At 34.5% G+C, this 22,633-nt stretch overlaps 7 protein-coding genes across 9 annotated transcripts; 5 read left to right on the forward strand and 2 right to left on the reverse strand.

The window, feature by feature from the left end:
- The first annotated feature begins 254 nt into the window (after positions 1 to 254).
- LOC100186201 (HAUS augmin-like complex subunit 8) lies at positions 255 to 4,799 on the forward strand. 2 transcript variants are annotated; one of them, XM_009863094.3, is made up of 9 exons: positions 255 to 429; positions 976 to 1,033; positions 1,431 to 1,673; positions 1,808 to 1,946; positions 2,137 to 2,321; positions 2,712 to 2,854; positions 3,160 to 3,331; positions 3,594 to 3,745; positions 4,294 to 4,799. In XM_009863094.3, the coding sequence occupies exons 1-9, from the start codon at positions 325 to 327 to the stop codon at positions 4,459 to 4,461; spliced, it is 1,365 nt and encodes a 454-aa protein (XP_009861396.1). In that variant the 5' UTR covers positions 255 to 324; the 3' UTR covers positions 4,462 to 4,799. The 2 variants fall into 2 exon arrangements, with proteins under 2 accessions (XP_009861396.1, XP_002130132.1); XM_002130096.5 differs by having other exon boundaries at positions 1,431 to 1,652.
- A 101-nt stretch (positions 4,800 to 4,900) lies between these two features.
- LOC100181422 (replication factor C subunit 2-like) lies at positions 4,901 to 7,975 on the forward strand. 2 transcript variants are annotated; one of them, XM_018815598.2, is made up of 8 exons: positions 4,901 to 5,087; positions 5,395 to 5,613; positions 5,924 to 6,058; positions 6,228 to 6,351; positions 6,459 to 6,560; positions 6,714 to 6,851; positions 7,141 to 7,401; positions 7,521 to 7,975. In XM_018815598.2, the coding sequence occupies exons 1-7, from the start codon at positions 5,032 to 5,034 to the stop codon at positions 7,375 to 7,377; spliced, it is 1,011 nt and encodes a 336-aa protein (XP_018671143.1). In that variant the 5' UTR covers positions 4,901 to 5,031; the 3' UTR covers positions 7,378 to 7,401; positions 7,521 to 7,975. The 2 variants fall into 2 exon arrangements, with proteins under 2 accessions (XP_018671143.1, XP_002130063.1); XM_002130027.4 differs by having other exon boundaries at positions 7,141 to 7,975.
- LOC100183880 (coiled-coil domain-containing protein 74B-like) lies at positions 7,511 to 10,440 on the reverse strand. The gene is made up of 8 exons (XM_002129966.5): positions 9,862 to 10,440; positions 9,735 to 9,797; positions 9,456 to 9,567; positions 9,027 to 9,204; positions 8,608 to 8,682; positions 8,271 to 8,389; positions 8,126 to 8,191; positions 7,511 to 7,790 (listed from the first exon to the last, which is right to left on the reverse strand). The coding sequence occupies exons 1-8, from the start codon at positions 10,175 to 10,177 to the stop codon at positions 7,655 to 7,657; spliced, it is 1,065 nt and encodes a 354-aa protein (XP_002130002.1). The 5' UTR covers positions 10,178 to 10,440; the 3' UTR covers positions 7,511 to 7,654.
- A 169-nt stretch (positions 10,441 to 10,609) lies between these two features.
- LOC104266573 (leucine-rich repeat-containing protein 40-like) lies at positions 10,610 to 13,185 on the forward strand. Its single transcript, XM_009863095.3, has one exon. It carries the CDS (start codon positions 10,834 to 10,836, stop codon positions 12,628 to 12,630), a length of 1,797 nt encoding a protein of 598 aa, XP_009861397.1. The 5' UTR covers positions 10,610 to 10,833; the 3' UTR covers positions 12,631 to 13,185.
- On the reverse strand, positions 12,970 to 15,514 carry LOC100186252. Its single transcript, XM_002129900.5, has one exon. The coding sequence runs from the start codon at positions 14,416 to 14,418 to the stop codon at positions 13,111 to 13,113; it is 1,308 nt and encodes a 435-aa protein (XP_002129936.1). The 5' UTR covers positions 14,419 to 15,514; the 3' UTR covers positions 12,970 to 13,110.
- Positions 15,515 to 16,526: 1,012 nt separating this feature from the next.
- zf(c2h2)-53 (zinc finger protein) lies at positions 16,527 to 20,121 on the forward strand. Its single transcript, NM_001078429.1, is given in 5 exon segments — positions 16,527 to 16,956; positions 17,650 to 18,275; positions 18,570 to 18,819; positions 19,007 to 19,179; positions 19,463 to 20,121. Coding segments are annotated over 5 exon segments (1,764 nt in total). The 5' UTR covers positions 16,527 to 16,572; the 3' UTR covers positions 19,794 to 20,121.
- A 643-nt stretch (positions 20,122 to 20,764) lies between these two features.
- Positions 20,765 to 22,595, forward strand: LOC100180728 (U3 small nucleolar RNA-interacting protein 2). Its single transcript, XM_002129697.3, has 2 exons — positions 20,765 to 21,694; positions 22,032 to 22,595. Exons 1-2 carry the CDS (start codon positions 20,831 to 20,833, stop codon positions 22,503 to 22,505), a joined length of 1,338 nt encoding a protein of 445 aa, XP_002129733.1. The 5' UTR covers positions 20,765 to 20,830; the 3' UTR covers positions 22,506 to 22,595.
- Positions 22,596 to 22,633: the final 38 nt, after the last annotated feature.

Here is a 22,633-nt window from a genome sequence, read left to right on the forward strand (position 1 = left end):
TAAAGCCATAAAAATATAGATGTTTGTAATACTCTGGGCAATGTATGATGTCTTTTGGAGAGTTTAGCTCTCTTGTATTGTGATTGTTCATCGCATCCATTCTAAAAAAACGCGAAGACCGCCAAGTTTGAGATTTGACTTTGGCGGGAATCGGAGGTGGGTATTCCCGCAGCAAATCGGTGAAATCGTCGATGTCAATATCGTATGTTTACAAGTAACAATGGATGCGGATTTCTGTTTTATTTTACGAATAATCTTAAACTCACTACGATTGGTTTTATTTTTAGATCGCTACAAACTAAATATTTCGTACATATTTTAAAAATGGATAAAAAATCGATGTATCGTCCTGTTAAAAGTTCTGCTTCCAAACATGAAGTAAAAGGACTTGCTCAGGGAAAACCTTCACAACGGACCTCAAATCTTAAGGCATATTGTTGTGTATATACATTAAACGAATGCTGGTTGTTGGTATATAGTCAATGTTGCCTTAACAGGATATAAAACGCCAAAACCTAATTATGGTCAAAAACCATTTTGGTTATTTCGATAACTCAAAAATCGTTTGGGGTATCGGACCAAAAGTTGGTTTGTTAAACTCGTATGGTCATTTGACATCTATTGGACGTGGCCGTGTAGCGTTTCTGGTCGAAATGACCAAAATATCTGCAACCGAACGCAACAGTTTGCAAACTGTAGTTTTATTAGGAACCCATATAAAACCTTGGTGCTTGTGAACCTTCCCCTATGTTATCTAACTACTAACCCCTATCCCTATGTATGACCACTAACTCTTAAACAATAACCTCTAACAATTCCACCAGCATAATCTGTAACATACCGGAGGGCCCAAAACCGAATGAAAACATTCTATATAATAAAAATCTGAGCAAAAACCCAACTTTTCAATATTCGAATATTTTATTTTGTTTTTAATAATTTTGAACTTTTTTAGAAACATTATTTCTTTTACAGATAACAAATTCTTTATCTGAAGCTCATGGTGATGTTAATTCAAATGAGATTCAACCAGGTTCGAACAAAATCCATTTTGATAATTTTATCGTGATATTATCGTTTATTACTATATAGGCTAAAAAGAACATTTTTCAATTAAAAATTAAGCTTGTCAGATTTTAATACTTTGAAAACTCACTCTAATTAGTGTTATCCCAGATATATAAGCTTACTGTACAGTAAAAACAGGTTCAAATTTTAACTTGGAGGAATTACATCAATAACATTCTGTGTAAAAAGTCAAGACACTTTACTAAAGGATATACTAGCAGTATTTCATTATCTTAATCATTTATTATTATTTTAACTTGGAGGAATTACATCAATAACATTCTGTGTAAAAAGTCAAGACACTTTACTAAAGGATATACTAGCAGTATTTCATTATCTTCATCATTTATTATTATTTCCAGGTGATGCTAAGAAATCCACCAAAGTAAAAGTAATCTGCCACGCCCCAGGTGTTGTCCATTCTAACATTGTGAAGAAAGCTGGTAAACCACATACTGTAGCTGTGGATGTTCCACCTACTATTTATATCACATCGGAAGATGTAGAAAATAGCATTAGTGTTCAACAAGCTGGCCAAAGTGTTGATGGATGTCAAAGCCAAGGTGCAACAGCAACACTACAAGGTGATGGTGTTAATACGCAAAGTAGGTCAAAACATTTTACTTGATCAAAATTGTTTGTACAAACTAGTGTCTGTTGATGTATCAAATCAATCAAAAAAGTTTCGCCAAAACTGAATCGTCGTCAAAATCACTATTTTTTTAACATTTGTTTGCAGATACTGATCCCAAAAAAGTGATCCATCGAAAGAAACGAGGCAAAGTGATTCAATCTCGTTATATGCAATCTGCGAGTTTAAGAAAAAATGTAAAATCATTAAAATCTGACTCTGCAGCGCCAATGGCAGATGAAAAAAGGTTCGTACTGTTAATTTTAATAAAGTAACATATGAGTTACCAAGTGTCAATGGATATGGGTTGTATAAGTTTGATGTATATTATTTATTATGTACGAGATACTCATACAAAACTTATTGGTTCTTGGTTTTTATGTTTATTAATAATGTTCAGAAACTGACATTTAATTGCAATAATTTATACTTTACAGCTCAAACTCAGTAACAAAACATGGGAGTTTGCCAACAGCAGTTCAAACACCGCCAAAGCAAAAGATAAAACGAGAGAAAGAACTCAATGCTAAATCGTCCACCCCAACTGCTGGCTTCAAATCTTTTTTCGAATCCGATGTTTCGACAATACAAACGGCACAAACAACACAAACCAATGAAAAAGGTTTAAACACAAGTTTGGGAGATGTATTTGTTTTTTTTTCTTAATCGGCAGTTCTAAAATTAGTTTGTACAGTTTTTTACTGTTTACCAGTTTGTTATTGTGCTAGTTTTTTTCTTGAAACAGTATTTTTACTATATATATTAATAATATGTGAAGTGAGGCTTACTATCTACATTTACCAGTTAGCGAGTAATTATAGTTCATTTAATGCTGTGTTTTATTGTGTCCAACTGATTAAATTAGATTACAACTTGTTCAGAACTTTATAAAATATTTAGTATGTTCTTATTCATTTAACTGGATTCACATATAATACTTAATGGTGCAATTACATGGTGCAGACAAGGCTTGCCTACGAATAACTATATATATTTATTTTATTCTTTGAAGTTATCAAACCACGTCAACCCAAACCAGCAACCTCAAATGAAGAAATCACTCAACTGGATCTTGACTTGAGGTTTGGCGAGTATTTACGCGCAGTTTATCTACATGAGACGCTGAAGACATCTGCAGATAATCGACAGAAAAAGGTAACAAGTTATTCACAATATATAGCACACCCTGAGGGCCTGGGACCACCAACCCAGCTGGCAGGGTGGGGGCTACTACAGTTTTCTTCACTGTAGTAATTAGTTTTTGTCAGCATACAATAAAAGTTGATTAATTTTTACAAAAAAAAATTATTCAATTATTTTGTACAAAGAGGTTTAGTAAACCAATATGATAGCGGTAGGTGACTTAAATCAAACCAAGTGGTACCAAAGTCCCAAACTTTCAACCCAGGTGTTTAGCTGCAATTAGTAGTGACAATAACATAAGCATTTCTACGTTTCAGGCGATGAATGATCTGAGAAAGTTAACCGCTGTCAATATTTCATTGGAAGAAGAATTGACAGAGTTACAAATGGAGCTTGCTACACTTGAACGTGATTCAAAACTGAATGAAATGATTGAAACACAATGCAGTGTATTAGGGCCAGTGGTTAATCAATTAACTGCTACTACAGGTTAGTTAGAGTTGAATCTAATTTTAATAATCATTTAGCGGTTCATTTGGTATAAAAAGTATCAAACAAAGTGTATTTCCGAAGTTATAAAAAACAAAGTGTACTTCCGAAATTTTTCAGGGAATGCAACGAAGCAATACGCTACTATTATATCTTTGTTAAATATATAATAGCAAAAAGCGTAGTGTATTTTTAGTTGTTTTATGTTTGTTAATGTTAATATTTATGTTTCATGTATTTTGTGCTTGAAAAAATGTTACAGAACGATATAACTGTCTTGCTGAAAACATCGATAGCACAAGACATGGCCTTCAGTTATCTGGGGCAATGTTACCAGATGAAAAGAGCTTGTGTGAAGTACTCGAGAAAACGAATGAAGCAGCAGCTGAAACAATAGCACTTTTAAGAACTCATGTAAGCATTGTTTATACTTATATATGGTTCGTCACTGCTACCGTTGTGGGCAGTGCCCTGGGCACACATATATTTATTATTTACACAAGACTCTTAACGACAATTGCTCCCAGTGGTCACTTGTGGGTTATGGGTTGTCTAAATTGTCAGCCATAGATGTAGAAAAGAAATATTTACCCACAAAGTTACACCACAGTGGTTGACATGAGGTGTAAGAAATAAAAAATCTGTGTTATAAAAACTGTTGTTTTCGGACCACACAAGGATAAACCAAGTTAAATTTAGTCATTCAAATATTCAATTTAGCCAACCATTTGTTAACTTGTATAGTTGTTTAAGTAAGCTAGCGTATGTAGGTTTTGTTTGCAAAATATTATAGGAAAATATATTTTCTAGTTAATCAATGTGTTACTCACATGTAAATTTTTGAACTTTAGTTTAGATTTTACAGTAGTTTTTTTCATTAGGCTATGCTAAATACTACTTTATTGTCCTATTTAACTTTACCTTATAACGCCAAACGGTAACTTAACTATTTAATTTTTCAGGTTGAACCATGCTCGGAGGCTGCAAGTTCTTTTAACGAACTCGCAAATCTAATCTTGAAAGAACAAATAATTGCAAATGAAACTATGCTTAAATTAAAGGAGGCAACTGCAAAGAGCAATCGTGAATTAAATTTAAAATATCAGCTTAGCACATTAGATGCATCGTAGGTGTTGAATATTGTATTCCAAAAGACCAACAATTATTTATTTAAATATTGTTTATTATTAGTATTTTTTGTTTTTGATTGATGGTTTATATGATTAATAAATTGGAATTGCATTAAACAATTGTAAAATTAATATATAAACTGAAATCCAATTGAAGAACTGTGAAATTAGTATATATGTGCGCTACTGTTTCTACCGCACACTTTACGTTTGTACTAGCAGTATAAATTGCTTTTCTCGAGCAGTTGTTCCTTTGGGGATTGTATGTTTCCTTTATACTATTATAGACCTGTTGGAATGTCGTCTTTTGAACATTTTTGAATAAAATCATAATATATATGCGTGTATTTTAAGATAAAGGTTCAGATATAAAAACCAAAATCGCGGATAATAAAGTTTCCAGTTGACTGTATAGTTTATGTGCGCTTTCATTAGGGCTATTGTCTCTTGTTTTTAAATTCATTTGGCGGGAAAAGAAAGCCAATTGAGTTATACAATATTACATACATAGTAACGTTGATCGTGCGTTTCTTCACAATTACGGTTTAAATTGTATAGAAAGCGTGAAATATGGAAGCTATGGAGTGTACCGAATCTTCTGCTAAACCTGCATATGAGTTACCTTGGTAAGTATTGACATAATCTGTTTGAATATCTGTCCTCTTACGCATTACAATTCTTATATGATTGTTTATGAGGGTGAGGTCCTTGTCGAGGACCTGAAATTTAGGTCATTTGTTATGAGATACTTTATGTTTTACTTATTTAAAGTTGTATACTAAGCATTGGGTATGAACTGGATTGATTGCCAAAGGTGCATAAAAGTACAGTATATGGGAACTGGTGCATATGTTTTATCTAAATGTTTTTTTCTTATGTAAAACTCTTCAGTCGCAAACTTGGACAAAAAATTATCAAATTTTGAACTTCAAGGGTGGAAAAATATCGTCCAACCAAGCTGAGTGATGTGGTGGGCAATGAAGCTACAGTTTCAAGGCTTGAGGTGTTTGCTAACGAAGGAAATGTCCCAAACATTATCATAGCTGGCCCCCCTGGTGCTGGCAAGACTACAAGCATTATGTGTTTGGCGAGAACAATGCTTGGTGCGTCGTATGATGTTGCTGTTCTTGAGCTTAATGCATCAAATGACAGGTGAATGAATGGATAAATAAATGAAACTTGCCTATCCTCACGGGGCAGAAAACAACATACATTTGTCTGCCATCTGGCAAGACTCCATTAGGATTTGTTGCGTTGCTTCCTCTAATGCAGTCTTATTGGATGGCCGATGAAAGGTCTTTTATTTTCGTCAAAAATGAGTATGTTTTATATTAAATTGTAAATTCACAGGGGATGAAATATTAAGTGTTGAAAACGTTAGTTTTTCTGTTGTTCCTGACTCATTTTCATGCCAGAGTTTGTTTTTAGCATTCAATTAAAAATTATTTTTTTCACTTTTAAGGGGAATAGACGTTGTTCGAAACAAAATCAAAATGTTCGCACAGAAGAAAGTCACTTTACCCAAAGGAAAACACAAGATTATTATTTTAGATGAAGCTGATAGTATGACAAGTGGTGCACAACAAGCTTTAAGAAGGTAACTGGTCAACTGTCTTGAATATGGCATTTGGTAAATGTCATATTTTTTAACTTTTTATAAAACGCAATTTTATATCAAGAATTTTTTATTTTATATATATTTTATTGTAGATTTAAAAGTAAAGGTTAGCATTAATTGTAATTATCTTATTGATCAATTTCTTTAGAACAATGGAGATTTACAGTAAAACAACACGCTTTGCACTCGCTTGCAATCAGTCGGATAAAATAATCGAACCAATCCAATCTCGGTGTGCTGTTCTTCGTTATAGCAAGTTGTCAGATGAACAGGTATCTTATACTGCTTCATGCAGTTATAAAAAACATACATTCTTATGCTCCATCCTTTATTAAATGTGTGTAATATATATCCTTTGTTTTTTATGTCATTTTTTTAGATTTTAAGTCGTTTAATGGAGGTTATAGACAAGGAAGGTGTGAGATACGATGACAGTGGGCTGGAAGCGTTGCTGTTCACTGCACAAGGGGATATGAGACAAGTAGGGTTTAAATATCTTTCCAACCAAAAATTAAAAAAAAATTTTAAACAGGCCTTTTCAAAAATTTAAAACTATCCTCTTTACAATCTTTGTCAAAAATTAACGATTTTTTTATAGGTTTTGTCAGAAAAACTAAAAAAGTCATCATTTCAGGCTTTAAACAACCTTCAGTCAACACACCAAGGCTTCTCGTTTATTAATTCTGACAATGTTTTCAAAGTGTGCGATGAACCTCATCCACTTCTATTGAAAACAATGCTCGACCATTGTGTGAAGGCGGATTTGGATGAGGTTGGTAATATGTCAAGCTTAAAAGCTTACCGGAGGCCTGAGTGTTTCCTTTTTTGAGAGTCCGAGCTTCTATGACATTGGCACATGCCTAGTTAGTAATAAGTGTTATGTTTGCTAAAATGTGTCTGAGTTGAGACTCTAAGTATGTCCAGAAAAATCTGTATTAACCCAGAAATACTTACATTTTCAATTTAGATTTTTCAGCCTGTTCATTTTGTCCGCCACTCTTCAAATTTTTGGCATAATTTGCATGTAAACTCGTAAAATTGCATTATTTCTAACATTTCAGGCTTACAAAACTATTAACCACCTGTGGGCAATGGGGTATTCCCCTGATGACATCATCACCAATATCTTTCGTGTTCTCAAAACCCACGATATACCGGAATACGTAAAACTCGAGTTTATAAAGCTTGTGGCTGAAACTCATATGAGGATTGTGCAAGGTGTTAACTCACTTCTTCAACTATCTGCATTAGTTGCCAGGATGTGCAAGATTTGCATGAAAGAACAAGAGTCGGCGTGATGCTGTGTTTGAACCCTTTTGATGGTAATATTTGCTCTTCATTTGTTTCAAACATATTTCTTGAACAGTTCCCTACCAACTGCCTTTTGTTTTTTTTTTCTATTCGTTCTACAATCTGCTGTAACTCTCCTTATTTACTACAGTGGCCAAAGCATTTAATCACAAGTAGGAATGCATACCACAGCATTATACCTTCACATTTACAAGAGCACTGAAAAACAATAAGGTATACAGAACATTGAAACCGTATGACAAAGCTGTGGGGTGAAAGTTATAACTAGAAGATGTTTTGGTCCTTTTTGGAGCGGGCTCTTTGAACGGCTTGTTGGCGTTTGCGTCTGTCCGCCACGTTCGTGTTCATGCTGTGTTTCAAAGCTGGCAGACTCACATGCTCACTTGTACTAGATGAAGAGCTGTTGTAGGAAATATGTTGATTATTATTGTCTCGTGACTTAAAATACCCATTCAAAGGGAACCCGGTTATAGTTTCTAATTACGTATACGGGTACAAAAAACATCCAAAATTGTTTTAAGTATACCTATTGCTTACTGTTACTATTTTATTTCTTAAATTAGATAAACCATTCAAACACCTCCATGTGCCTAGAAATACTTTCCAATCTTAAACACTTGTACAAGCTGGAAGGTAAACTGGTGTAAAACCTGATTTGTGGTAGGTTTTACAGCATTGAACGTTAAGTGGCTTGCCCAAGTACATACTTGCAGTTAGAACAGTAAAAATACTTACTGTGTAGCTTGTTGAACATTCTGACTTCTAAGCGTTACTTTTGGCAGCTTGAACAGTTCTTCTGTTCTGTTAAAAATATTATTTTACACTTGAATATCAACCAAACATTTAAAGAACTTTCGATATTTATAAATTTTCCGCTTACTTTGATTCTGAAGCCAGTGATTTGACTCCACTAAGTTCCGAAGATCGTTTCTTGGAGTAAATTAGGTCCCGAAGATCTGATTTCAACATCCGATTCTCACGGAGCTGCTCTCCACTTAACTTAATAACAAATTGTAAAATCAAGTTAACAGAACTAGCAGTAAAGGACAAATTTAGCAAACGCAATACTGGATATTGATATTTACAACTAAGTTTTATTTACTGGATCTAAATAAACAAATTAAAAAAATTTAGCATGGAAAAATTGTGAAGTGTTTCATATTATAAAAAAATTAAACAGTTGTTTTGGGCTCATGAAAATGTTTCAAGTAAAATACCTTGTGAAGATGTTTGATGATAACTTGGCACTCGGAAATAGTTGGAACACGAGCCTCAGATCCATTTTCTGTCACCTGAAAGAGTTTGCTAGTATCAGTTATATATATCTAGAACCTAAGTTACTAATTTTTAATACAGAACACTATGGAAATGCCAAAACTTATCTATTTACAAAATAGTGTACTAAAGGGACATACTAATAAATTTAAATATAGATAGAAGTGTTTAAACAATTGTCTCACACATTTTTTTTCTTGAATTCACACATTGAGGTGCTCACAAAATGATTTCACACAAATGATGTTTGATTTTTTTGAATGGTGGTCACTTTAGATCATATTTGAGAATCTCTTCATATTCAAATTTTGATTTTTGTCAGTATGCCACTTTAACTTTATGAGAATGTGATGAAACTTACCCTTAGTGGGTCAAGTGTCGCACCCAGTGGTAGAGGTAGTTCTGGAGGTGTAGAAAGATATTCTTCATCTAATGTTGAGTCATATGATAAACCATCTTCACTGTTTGAATCTCCATGCATTGAACTACCCCCTTGGACTGATGAATCATTTCTTGTCATGGTTGGTCGACTTTTGCCACTAAAACGATGAAAATATGGTGGATGCTAAACTAGTGGCTTAAAATGTCTAAATAAACAGATACATGGTGGCATATTTAAAGTACAAAGGCACTAATATTTTCTAGTACAATACATGTTAAAAGGTTGGTAATATACGAGTTAGTAGTTATGTTTGGTGGTTAGCAGATATTGTAGGAAGAGGATTTCTAACTACCATTAGTAACACCAAATGGCTGTTTAAATAGAATATATAAGAAGCCATTAATATACCTCCTTTTTCTCAATGCTTTCTGCAGCATACAGTTTCTTCCCTGTGCACTTTTGAGAGCAGCTTTTAAGTCCTTGATTTCTTCTTGTAGGAGCATGCTTTGAAAAACTGAACCTGTTAAAATAATAAAAATCAGTCAAAATTTTCTTTATTCACTCGTAGCTGAAAAATGATAATCATGATCACCCACAAAGTAACACCTCATCCAAGCTTTCAAATTACCATGTATGTAACTGTGCCACCACTCCCGACAATTAATATAACAGACAGTCAGGCTTTACCTTGGGTATGAGATGGTGAAAAGTCTGAAGAGTTTTTGTTCATGACAAATTTGAACTGTAAATCTGCGTAGTAAAACAACAATATATAAAAATCAAGGGGTTATGACAAAGATGTTGCAATTCTAACCTTTGTTTTCTACTTTAAGTTGGTTGATCTCCTCATGAAGCTTTTGTAGTGTGTCTGCTTGCTGCTGCTGCAAAAACTTGATACTTTTGTTGTAATAGAATATTCGCTGTTGGTCTGATAGTGGTAAATTATTTAATAATTGAATGTCCATTTTTGAGCCTTGGCCGCCGTCTGGCAAACGATCCGTGTTTCCGGATGGTGGTAGTGTCTGCAATCGATCGCGTAGAAACGGCTTTGGATACCGGGAGCGGTCTAGTGTTGATACACGGGACCAAGACGGCAAATTTCCAAGCGGGGGCAGCGCGCTTGAAGACATATTTAATGTTTAGGGCTATTTTGGCTATAATTTATCGTTCTTCTTTTCACGAGTTTTTGATGGTCGCAGTTGTCAGAAATTTAAGCAGGCTTTCCTAAAGAGACCACCGGTTCATTCTAAATGTTTTTAAAGCAATTAACTATTGGAACAGTCACAAAAACCCTGTCAAAACTGATGCAACAGTTGCTACAAATAAAAGTCGAGGCAACCAAGAATTTTTCTTCAAGAATCCGGAAGTAGTCATGGAAATGGACGCCACATAGATATCTTACACAATTTTTTTATTGGGGACTTACTTAATTTTAAATTTTTTGATCAAACTACCTTAGACATAAGTTGCGCATTTTCAGTAATTAAATGTTGGTGTTGGTTTACTTTACGTTTTGCAAAATTAAATTGCAATAATTTGTACCAACAACCATCTCTGGGGAATACCCTGTGACGTAAGTTAACAGGTGTGGTATGAAAGCAAACATGTAACCCTATTTGTTTAGTCAGTTTACATGTGGCGTAAAGTCGCAAGCAACTTTTGAAATTGTTTAGTGCAAATTAAAAGCCTATTTTTTTGTAATTTTTTGCGTGTGTTATTAGTTATTACATCTGTGCCAGAGTGTTCTATTATCTATATAAGTATTGTTTCATTGTTGTACTTTAAAATGAGAAGACAACAATTTTCTAACCCTACGAATGTAAGAAACGCCAAAACAACAGGACAGAATATTCCTTCAGTGTCTGATGCTAAATTAAATCAAGCTAGAAAGAGCGGGACATTGAACTTGTCCAATAACCAATGGGACGTGCTACCAAGTAATGTGTGGTCACTGAATAAAGCACCCACAAAAGAAGCTGCATCTTTTGATGATGGGAACTCTGCGTGGTGGGACCAGGTTGAACTTACTAAACTAAACTTATCTTCAAATCTACTTTGTAGTCTACCGGAAGATTTACAAAGTTTCGAGTTTTTGAAATTTTTAGATGTCCATGATAATAAACTACAAGCACTCCCCAATGCTATTGGTAACCTTTCTGCGTTAGAGCATTTGAATCTTAGCCATAACCAGCTATCTATCATTCAAACCTCTTTCAATGGCCTTGTGAATCTAAGAGTTTTGCTTCTCCAGCACAATCGACTAAGAGAGCTCCCTTCATCTCTTGGTCGATTACAAAACTGCGAGAAATTAGACATCTCTCATAATCAAATAACCACTTTACCTGAGGACATCTGTGGTATTAAATTCCTAAAGGATTTCAATGCTTCCTTTAATCAATTAAATGCATTGCCCAATAACATTGGGAAGTTGCAATCATTAAGGATACTGGATGCCAGTAATAATAAGATCAAGTGCCTGCCCGATTCTATCAGTACCTTAAAACAGCTTGAAATACTTTCTTTTCGGAATAATTTACTTGACCAGCTTCCCTCTTTAACTTCATGTGTTTGCTTGAAAGAACTTAGCCTTGGAAACAACCGTCTCACTTGCTTCCCAAGTCAACTCCCAGTGTCTGTTACTATTTTGGAGTTAAGGGACAACAAGCTTTCTGAAATCCCCTTATCTGTAACTGAGTTGACGCAATTAGAAAGGTTTGATATTGCTAACAACAATGTACCAAATCTGCCACCAGAAGTCGGCGCAATGGAAAGCATTAAAGTTGTGGTTGTAAGTGGAAACCCAATACGTACAATTAGTAGCCATATTTTAAACAAAGGAACCCAAGCGTTGCTAAAACATCTTCGTTCACGCATTGTGTCAAATGAAACAGAATCACTGAATGCAAGCACTGGTAGTGTAATACCACAATCAAACAGCAATAACGATCTATCTAACAAACACTTGGTTGCATCTTCTCGTAAGTTAGACCTAACCAAGGAAAACCCTGAATCTGTTACCACAAAGCTAGCATTGTATTCAGAATTACCAGTCAATGAAGTAATATTGGCTCGCTGTTCTTTAACCAACATACCAGAAGAGTTATCAGGCTACAAAGGTTCTCTTTCTACTTTGAATATGTCCAACAATAAGTTAAAATGTCTTCCACCAATGATAGGATGCTTCTCTCAACTTGGACATCTAGATCTAAGTGGAAATGCAATGTCTGCTTTACCAGATGAGCTCGGAGAGTGCATCAGCTTAAGAGAGATCAATATGTCGTATAATTTGTTCACTGTTCTGCCTGGGTCAATTTTCAAACTAAAAAATCTAGAAGTTTTAGTTGCTGATAACAATCAAATGACAAAAATTGATGTTCCAAATTTAAAGCTGCTTCAACAACTTTCTACACTGTCATTGCAAAACAACAGCATTAATGAAGTTCCACCCGAACTTGGCTTATTTACATCTATTACTGCTCTTAAGTTGGAAGGCAATCTGTTCAGAGTTCCGCGACAAAATGTGCTACAAAAAGGAACACTTGCACTTATGGAATATCTGAGATCGCGCTTACCAAGCGCATAGATTGGCATGGTATTGTAAATTTGTAATTCAATTTTTTATTATCTTTAATGGGCTAGTTTAAAACAGTGGTTCTCAAACTGTATGTAGCAAAGCCTTGGTGCCTTTTTTTATTTTCCAAAGGCATCACATAGTCTTGTTGTTTTTGTTCCAGCGAATAGTTCAAAATTAATTGCAGCACAAAAAGTTGTGCTTTGTTACCCTGTGGTGCTTTATTTTCAGTTTTTGCGTCAAAAAAAATTATTAATAATCATCATTGATAAAAAATTTTATGGAACACTGGTTTAAAATGTTAATGAACCGCTTATAAAATCTACATTCAGTTGATTTCAGCACTCCTATTTTGTTGCATTCTGTAGTCCTTTAGTGCTGTTTTTTTTTAGATTAAGTAATATAAAAGCATAATAAAATATGCAGAGAAACACTTTAAATAACGGTGAAATACATTTTAATGTTTAATAACGATAAATAAATACTAAAAACTTACAGTAACTGATTAAGTACCAATTGACACATTTTTTGTAAACGTGATGAATTCTGATTAATTATTTCTTGCAGTTGTTGCAAACAGGTTGCCGATAGTTTTTTGCCAAAGGTTTTTATAAACGATTGAATAAGCTTTGACAATGTGAATGAATTGGGAACTTTAAAAACACATTCTTCAAGAAATGAAACAAATTGAACCAAAGTTTCAGGAGTTGCTTCAACTTGAGCAGTGATTAGCAGCTGCATAAATGGTAGAATTCCTTCTGGGTTGTCCATTTTTTCCCAGTTGTTTTCCAACACACTTGTTAGTAAGGTGAGCCTGTTTTCTCTGCATCTTTTCACCATATTAGTAAGCAGTAGGACTTGTGCCTTGTTAAACATAGCTGCTTGTTTTGTAAGTGGAATTACCACTCGGTCAAAAAACATCATGCAGTTACTGTCCGTCATTTCTAAAGCAATACCCAATAACTGTCTCGAGACCGGCTTCTCAATTTGTTTAAAGTACGGCAGAACAACACAGCTTAGAAGAGCTGACAGTGATGGATCTTTATTTTCTTCTTTGACAGGTCTATGATCTTGAAGCAATTGATCCCACACAGTGTACACTGTACTTGAAATATCAGTTTGGATAGATATATTTATAACAGTATCTAAAAGATATGAATGGTTGACTTGGATAAGCTCAATAACATCTTGACAATTTCCTTCTTCAAAATGTTTCTTTAATTTTTCTAAAAGATCTCCATAACTTGCATTGGTAGGTTGATTACATGAAGGTGGTACCTCCATTATAGCTTCTTCTTTTTTAACATCTCCTAATTCAATATTGTTAGTTTCCATACTAGTGTGACAGAATTCTTGTTTAATTTCACAGATCTTTAAAGGTTCAGCGATGAGGTTTTTGGTTGTATATTTTTGTAAAAGTTTTGCATAGAATTGAAGAGCCTCACTATGATATGCTTCATAATGGGACTGGCAAGCAACCAGCAAAGGTTGCAGATTTTTAATTTCCCGATTACTGGCATGTGTTAAATGTATTAACCAGGCAAATAGTTTCATTTGTACACCATGTGGCAAATGTACAAATCTAGGCTTCATCACCACAGCATTGGTTAATGTGTCTACAAAAGGTAGAGGCATACTGAGATAGTATAGAAGTTGTTGTAAGCCAGGATTTGGTTGATATATTAAAGAATATTGCGTCTCTTTGAACCATAGTAAAGCAGATTCAATTGGTTGTGTGGCGTAACTCAGTATTTCCAATAGTTCGTTCCATGGTTCTGCAGACCTTACATTGTTGTTCATTATAGGGTAAACTTAATTGCACATTAAACAACAAAAAACTGATTTTCTAATAATGAGTTACACAGTTAAAAAAGCAATGCATGGGTGCATTTATCATTGCACAGTATAAAGAATAAGTGTAAATAACACTGGAGAAAATGATAGGCCTCCGCATATTTTGAATTGAATTTTAAAATAGTAAAATAAATCATGTATGTGCTTCCACAGTGGTGCTAAGACACTTCTCTTTTATTAGCTCTCCATGTGTTTTCAAGTGAGGTAATCACATTACTTAATACGTATATTATTGTACTTTCGTTTTTGCCATAACGGCTGACACATTTGGCACATACCAGTATACCTTCTATAGTTTTTGTTGCCAAACAAAGTTTTCTTCAGAGTTGGGCTGTTTCAGCCTCCAGTTGAAGAATTGTTTCAGCCACCAGTTAAAGAAATCATATGCAATTATGCATGATCATTTTTATTCAAATAAAATAAATATTTGACTTTCAGAGGATTTAAAACCATCATAAGATATAAAGGAATTGTTTGGTGCAATTGCTTCTACATCCTCTCGCTTGGGCCCCCACACAATTTGGACAAGACAGTTTATAGCTAAGCAAAAATAGCTTATATAGTAGGATGGGGGAAGATGGGACATCTTTTCATTCTATTTTCTCGTACATTTTGGTAGTAAGCAAAGAACATTCAAAGAATTATAAAACCTTGCCCTCGCGACTTTCATAGACCATTGTTAATTGTTTAAAACACGACCAGGTTATTTATTTATTTTGTGCTAAAGGGGTGCTAGTGAGGGAGTGCTACCAAAGGGGCTAGCACCAACTAACAAAATCAACATAATGGACATGACGCTAGAACATGTAGCGATTAATACACAAACAAACAAATAACTAATATATATCCCATCGAGTATCGGCTTGACCATGTGTATACACGTTGATGAAAGCATTAAAGTAAACACTGAGCAAAATCATTGTAAGCAAAGGAGAAAAAAATAAAAAAAGGCGAAAAAGAGAATTAAGAAAAAAAGTTATTTGAAGGAATTATGTACAATCATTGACAAGGTCAGAGTTACTGGCTGTTTTGTAATAGAATAAAAAATAATTTTAATAATCGGCAATATTTTATCTTTAAATTTGTTTATAAACTGAAATAATTTTTTTATTAAATATATTTTTTACAACACTGAAAGCGAGCATCGAAATCATCTGTGACGTCAGTTATAAATATTTTTAGAGCATCAGTAACCCCGACCATTTTCGAAGGGTAATACTAATTTACGGAAATACCCGTGATCCCGTGATTTTCCCGTAACTAAGCATAAAACACATTCCCGTAACTGGTAAATACTTAAAACAAGCCTAAACCACATTCCCGTAACTGACAAGTACTTAAAAGAAGCTTAACAAACACAACACATTCCCGTAAGTTTCCGTATTCCCGTAAATTAGTTTGCAATTTTCCCGTCTTTTCCGTATTCCCGTAAATTAGTTTTACCCTTTTTGAAGATCCAATTTCGGTTTGCGCATCACTTTACATTTACTGTAAACTCAGCAAAGGTAGGAACATTTGTGGCACACTGTTTTTGTTGCAATTTAGCCAATGTTAATGCTACTGTTTAATGCATGGCTGATTTGTTTTCATTTGACAGTTAAATTCCATAATTTGGTAGCTTTTAATAAAAATTCCTATTAAAAATACAGTTATTGCCTATGTTTATTTTAAACCAATAGGACATTGTAATAGTATGTAGTAAAAATCTCATGTATTTAACCAAATAAAAATATGGTTTACTGAATTATTTCTTCTTACATTGTCTGCATAGGGGCAGGGCACATTACGTTATTTATGCACATAATATACATATATATATGTTACAGCTTACTTATGAGCTAATTGTTATCAGTTATATGCATTCTTTCCTATGCTACTTTGTGGTTATTTAGAGCAATGGTTAAACCCTTTGGAAATACTGGATAGGTAATTTTTCTTGAATGCATAACCAAATAGGCATTTTTGGTCTGCCTACATTATAGTGATTCAGAGCAATAGAGAATGACAATATATTATACAGTTTGAACACTTCATATTACACTATTACAGAGTGTAAACTGTTATACTGGATAGGCAATTTTGTGTAATAGGCATCGGTATATGCTGAACGCTGTAGCATGTAAGATGGCATTGAGCAAGCAAGACAGCTCTATGAGTTTGATGCAAAAAGCATTATACCAGCAACACCTGGACCGTCGATTTTGTGACCTCATCGTGAAGATAAATGATGAGGTGTTTCATATGCACAGTTGCGTGATAGCAGCAGCTTGTCCGAAACTACATGATGTACTACAAGAAAGAAACAATTTTCATTCCGAGCCGTTAAACCAGGACCTTAAGTATTTTCAGCAAGAGTCTTTTACGCCAACTTGTTTTTCGTTCCTACTAACGTTCATGTATACGGGTAACTTGCAGTGGGAAAATATGAAAAGCGAAGATATACAAGATGCTTTCATAGCCGCACAATGGTGCGGTTTTGATAAGGTATATTTGTTGTTGAACTTCATGTATAATTATATATATAGCTATAGGCTAATAGGCTATCATAGTTGTTTTTATGTTTCATATATTACTGTAATGAGAAACAAGTTTTAAATCAGTTTTGATATTGTGTAGGTTTATGTTTTAAATGAAAGAGTTGGATATTCCTAATGATTTATTAATATTTGTTGAATGTTTTGCTGCAGAACGATTTAACTTGTTAGATTTATTGTTAGTCTGTAATCGAAATCCAAAGTGTATTAAGGTGTATTTTACAAATATATTATGCTGTAAGTTTTGCTGCAAAAATCACCCTTAGAAACTGCATTTAATAGGCAGATTGGTTGTTATTCTGTGTAATCAAATTCCAAGATATATTGAGTGGTTTGAACTGATCGTTAATAACTTAGATTCTAGTACTAGTAGTATATGTATTATGAAGTAATATAATCTTTGATGGTTTATCTTTAGTCAATAATAAATGTTGTCAGAAAAGTGTTACTTTGTTCCATTTCAATGTAAATATGTTTTTAAATATAGGAGGATTTTAAGAACAGTTGTTTTGTCGCTTTATCTTGTTTTTTCGTTTAAAATTTTTTTTTAGTTCTCGCTACCCCAATCGAAGAAACAAATAAAGTTGTTAATATATAGTAAAAATTGTCATTTTTATTTATTATTTTTTAATTTTTTATCCAGATTACCGATGAATGTCGCAAACTGATGACAGAATGCGATGGAACGCATAAAGATGCGATCGAACTTTGTGAGAATGGTGAAAGTGAGGAAGGGATTGGTGATACACCAACCACCACAACTACTATGGTTGTGTTGGCAAAAGATGATGATGAAGAAATGCAGCAAGTTGTTCCGTATTGTTCAAATGATGATATTGGTGCTGTTGGGTCAGTGAAAAAACTCGCTGGCATGTGCTATGAAGACGCAATGCAGAACCAAAACGTGATATACTGTATGTTATGTGCAGAAATGTTCAGCGCAACAGATGATACACTGTTTATAGAGCATATGGAGAAACATGCTGTTCAATCTGGGATCACTCATCACAGATCTGCAGACACACAGTCTATTAAGTCACTGTTGTCTAAATACAAACCGATTAACAGTGATGATGATGATAATATGGAAAACGGGGAGCAAGAAGAAGATATGTCAACAGTAGCAATTTATATTGATGATGAGGACCAGGAATATCAGGATCCAGATGAAAAAGATGTAAAAAAGAAACGACTCTTCGCGAAATGTTTTAGTTGCCACTATTGTCATAAGCGATTTACTTCTCAGAAGTCAAAGAAAACACATTTAAGGTTTATGTTAAGAATTTTACCCAACGAACTACTAGCTACTGAATGTAAAAAGGTTACGTTTTTAATAGGAATGGTAATACACCTTGTGCCAAAACTCTTGAACCAGAACACTGAGCAACTTTTCTTTTTCACATTAACTTTAATATTTGTAGGACAAGGTTTGAACCTAATCACTAAGCCATGTATTTCTTTCGTAGAACCTGGGAAGTCTTTATTATAAATCTTGCGCCAAATACAGCGAATGTAACCACTGAGCCACTTATTTCTTCTTTACAATAACTTTAATATTTGCAGGACCTGTAAAGTGAAGTTACATCGACAGAACAAAGTTGATGGGGAAGAAGAAGATGATGAGGGGAAGAGAAAGCGTGGATGGAGGGTTAAGGCTGTTCGGAAATCTAAAGCTGTGCCAACGAAAATGTGGTTGTGTCCAGAATGCCCAACATTGGTGTTTTACAAGAAGCGTGACCAAACAGCGCACATGCGCACACAACATGGAAATACAAAGCAATTTGTTTGCGAGGAATGCGGTAAAAAGTTTCAGGTAATAGAATATGAGAGATTTAAGTTGTTAAAACAAATAAAAAGATTTTTCTAATATCTTAGAGTAAAAGTGCTCTTAAAAGTAATTTTGTTTAAAAGTATAGTTTTTTATTTTTTCCTAGTAAAAAAAATAATTTAATTTATTCTCTTGTCTAATAAAAAAAGCTAATTCTTCTCTTGTCTTGCAGGGTAAAAGTGCTCTTAACTGGCACAGTCGGATACACAGTGGTGAGAAGCCTTATGTTTGCCATCATTGTGGTAAAGCATTTACTGAGCTAAGGAGTCAGTTAGCTCATGAGAGAGTTCATACAGGGGAACGACCTTTTCTCTGCACAATCTGTGGCAAAGACTTTTCTTTCCGGTATTTTTAAAATATATTCCAAGCTTTTTTCAAATATATTCCAAACCTTATTTTAAATATATTCTAAACTTCTTAAATATATTCGAAACTCATCTGGTAAAAAAATTGTAAATCACTTGGTATAAAAATGGTTCCTTGATAAAGTCTTATCGAATGGTCAACGAAACATTGAAAATGCACTATGATTTTAAACCAAAGAGCTGCTAAAAGATTGTTTACATTATGCCTAGTAGCAAAAGTAACAGAATATGTTTTTAACTGTATATCTATTTTTCTACTTCAGACAATCCCTTTCCCGTCATATGAAGTTTCATGCTGGAGTAAGACCTTACCAATGTAGCATTTGTGGAAAATCGTTTGTCTTAAAACACAACCTCACTGAGCACCAAATTCGACACGAAAAGCACAAGCTCGTCAAGTGCCAGTCGTGCCTCGAGTCGTTCTATAATCAAGAACTCCTTATGGAACACCGTCGGCATCATCATATGTCAGAAACTGGACCTGATGTCATTGATATGACAGTGCCCCCACACAAGAGACTACAGATTTCTGATGGAACTGAGCAAGACCAGTACAACATGACGCTTGAAGACGCAATTCTAGAAACATACTAAAAGGGATTTAAACTGTAATGTAAAAAACCTTAGAGTTATATTTTGATAGTCGTCAAAACATAATTAAGGCAATTATCTTGTAAATACAGCATTTTTACTGTTTCGACTCGCATGTGTTAGCTATAGTGCTCATTTGTTTTGCTTGCTCCTCTGTCATTCACATTGTTGTGTTGTGTATTTGGGCCAATATTTTATTATGAGCGTATGTTGTGTGCTCGTAGTATACTAACTGTTATCGTGTACAGTTTCGTACCGAAAACTTGTCTTATTTTTATAGCTTTCTCTCATTGTCTGTACAATATCGGAAATAGGCGTAATTTAATTTTAACTCTGGCTTGAAACTCCTAGAATTGAGTTATATATGTAAGTTAGGTAGAGTTATACCCGTGTGTGGGCCTATGTAGATTTAGGACAGACTAAGCAAGTTCGGGTATTTCTTAAAGCATAAAACACTCTTACTATATTATTTCAGTAATGTAAAATCCTGTTTTACAGGAGTCCGTATATAAACGTGTTTATAAAATGACTTTAAACCGCACTGCTATTTTTAATAGTCCCCGTTTATGTCTGGCCGCATAGAGGTCTAAAATGCAAAGAGCGAACATGTGTAAGATCTGTATGATTCGTTAAGTAGCTTCTAGTTACGAAGAAAGACACCTGGAAGCAGTTCGACCGCTTTTATTCGATATAGGAAGGTTTTAAGGCGTAATACAAAGATGAATAGTGTCAAGGAACTTCTTAGTTTAAATTGTTTAATGAACGAGTGGTAGTAAACTATAGTAAAGAATCGTCGCCCCACGTTGTATGCTAACCATTAACCCCTAACTACCATTCTACCAACCTCTAACACTCTCCACTAGCCTAATCTGTAACCTACTGAAGGATTCTTTACTAGTGCTAATAAACGTAATGATATTTAAGCACGTTTATTTTGTTTGGAGAATTGGGGATATTTTTTGCAAAAACGTGTATTTACTATTCACAGCGTGAAAAGCAATCACTTTAATTTAAAACTGCCTTATCTTTTCTATAGTAAAATGGTGTTAATTAAAAAGCGTAAGCGAGGAAACAATATTAAAACTGGAAATGCTGGTCATGCAAAAAAGAAGAAAAATTCGGAAGAAACTGACTCTGATGAAATCTCAAGTGAATCTGAACTGGAAGATAATGATTTGAAGCCTGAGTTACCGATAACAGATTCTGAAGATGAAAATGAAACCGCTCAAGAGAAAAAGATGCGGCTTACAAAGAAATACCTTGATGAGCTGCGGACTCTTCAGGAGCAGCGGGAGGATGGAGTGGATGCAGTTGGAACAAAACTAGAGGAGGAAGTCCTTGATAAAGCTGGAAGATTACAACGAAAAGTTGCCGATAAATTTGCGACACCAACCAGTGACGATATCTCAGTTTTAAAAGGCCATCGCTTAACTGTTACCTGCATGGCAGTTTCACAAAATGGGGATATGGTTTTCACTGGGTCAAAAGACTGTTCAATAATTAAGTGGGGTCTCAGTACCAAAAAGAAGCTTGCAACAATTCAAGGTGGAAAGAAACTAAAATCCACCAGCAAACACCATACAGGGCATGTGCTGTGTCTGGCACTAACAAGTGATGGTACCTACCTTGCATCTGGTAGTATAGATAAACTTATACTTATCTGGAGTCCTGAAACATGCAGTCACATCCATACATTCGCAGGACACCGTGATGGTGTACTTGGCTTGGCTTTTCGAACCAATTCCCACCAATTATTCAGCTCATCTCAAGATCGAACAGTTAAAGTTTGGGACCTTGACACTATGGGTTACGTTGAGACCTTATATGGACACCAGGACAGCGTTACTGCATGTGACAGCCTCATTAGAGAAAGATGTGTAACTGCTGGTGGGAGAGATGGCACGGTAAGATTCCTATGCTAACATATATATTAATAATATTTATATTGTCAATAATCAATAGTATTTCTGTTTTATGTGGGTGAGGTCTTATACCCTGGCATGCCATAGCCCCAAGATTTAGGTCAGAGTTGTCCTATTACCCAATTAACTGACACCTAAGGTGCTACAGCTTATTAGTATTTATCATTTAATTTGGTATCCTTTGGCTGCCCTAGGCCAATGTGCTGTATAGAAGGTAACTTAATTCTATAGAACTGAATGGATTATATAATTAATAACAACTAAGGCGTATTTACTTTCTGGTCTCTATAAAGTTTTCCTAATATTTTTTTTGTTACAGATCAGAGTTTGGAAAATTGTGGAAGAATCTCAGTTGGTGTACCATGGGCACACTGGCTCTGTGGATTGCGTCAAGTTTATAAATGAAGAACACATGATATCAGGATCTGATGATGGATCTATATGTCTTTGGGGAAGCATGAAAAAGCGACCGCTATTCACGATAAAAAACGCACACAATTTAGCCGATTCCAGCAGACAAACGTGGATCACTGCAGTTTGTTCAATGAGGAATTCTGATCTTGTTGCTACAGGTTCTTCTGATGGATATATTAGACTGTGGAAATGCGGGGACAGGAGTCTCTCACCTCTGTTTACTGTTCCTGTGTTAGGATTTGTAAACGATTTAAATTTTGTAAATAACGACACCCTTATTGCTGCTGTTGGGCAGGAGCATAAGTTGGGAAGATGGTGGAAATTGAAAGAAAGTAAAAATGTAGTCATGGTGATAAAGCTGCCAGCTGTAAAAACTTGAACTAATAAAGTGTGAATTTTCATGCTGAATCATTATTCCAAATGTGATTTGTTTTTTCGAATACCATATAAGAATACTATTCTGACAGTATTTTATTTGTTATTATACCATAAGGGCCAAACTTTTTA

This window comes from Ciona intestinalis, unplaced genomic scaffold, assembly GCF_000224145.3.
Source record: "Ciona intestinalis unplaced genomic scaffold, KH HT000094.2, whole genome shotgun sequence".
NCBI lineage: Eukaryota > Metazoa > Chordata > Ascidiacea > Phlebobranchia > Cionidae > Ciona > Ciona intestinalis.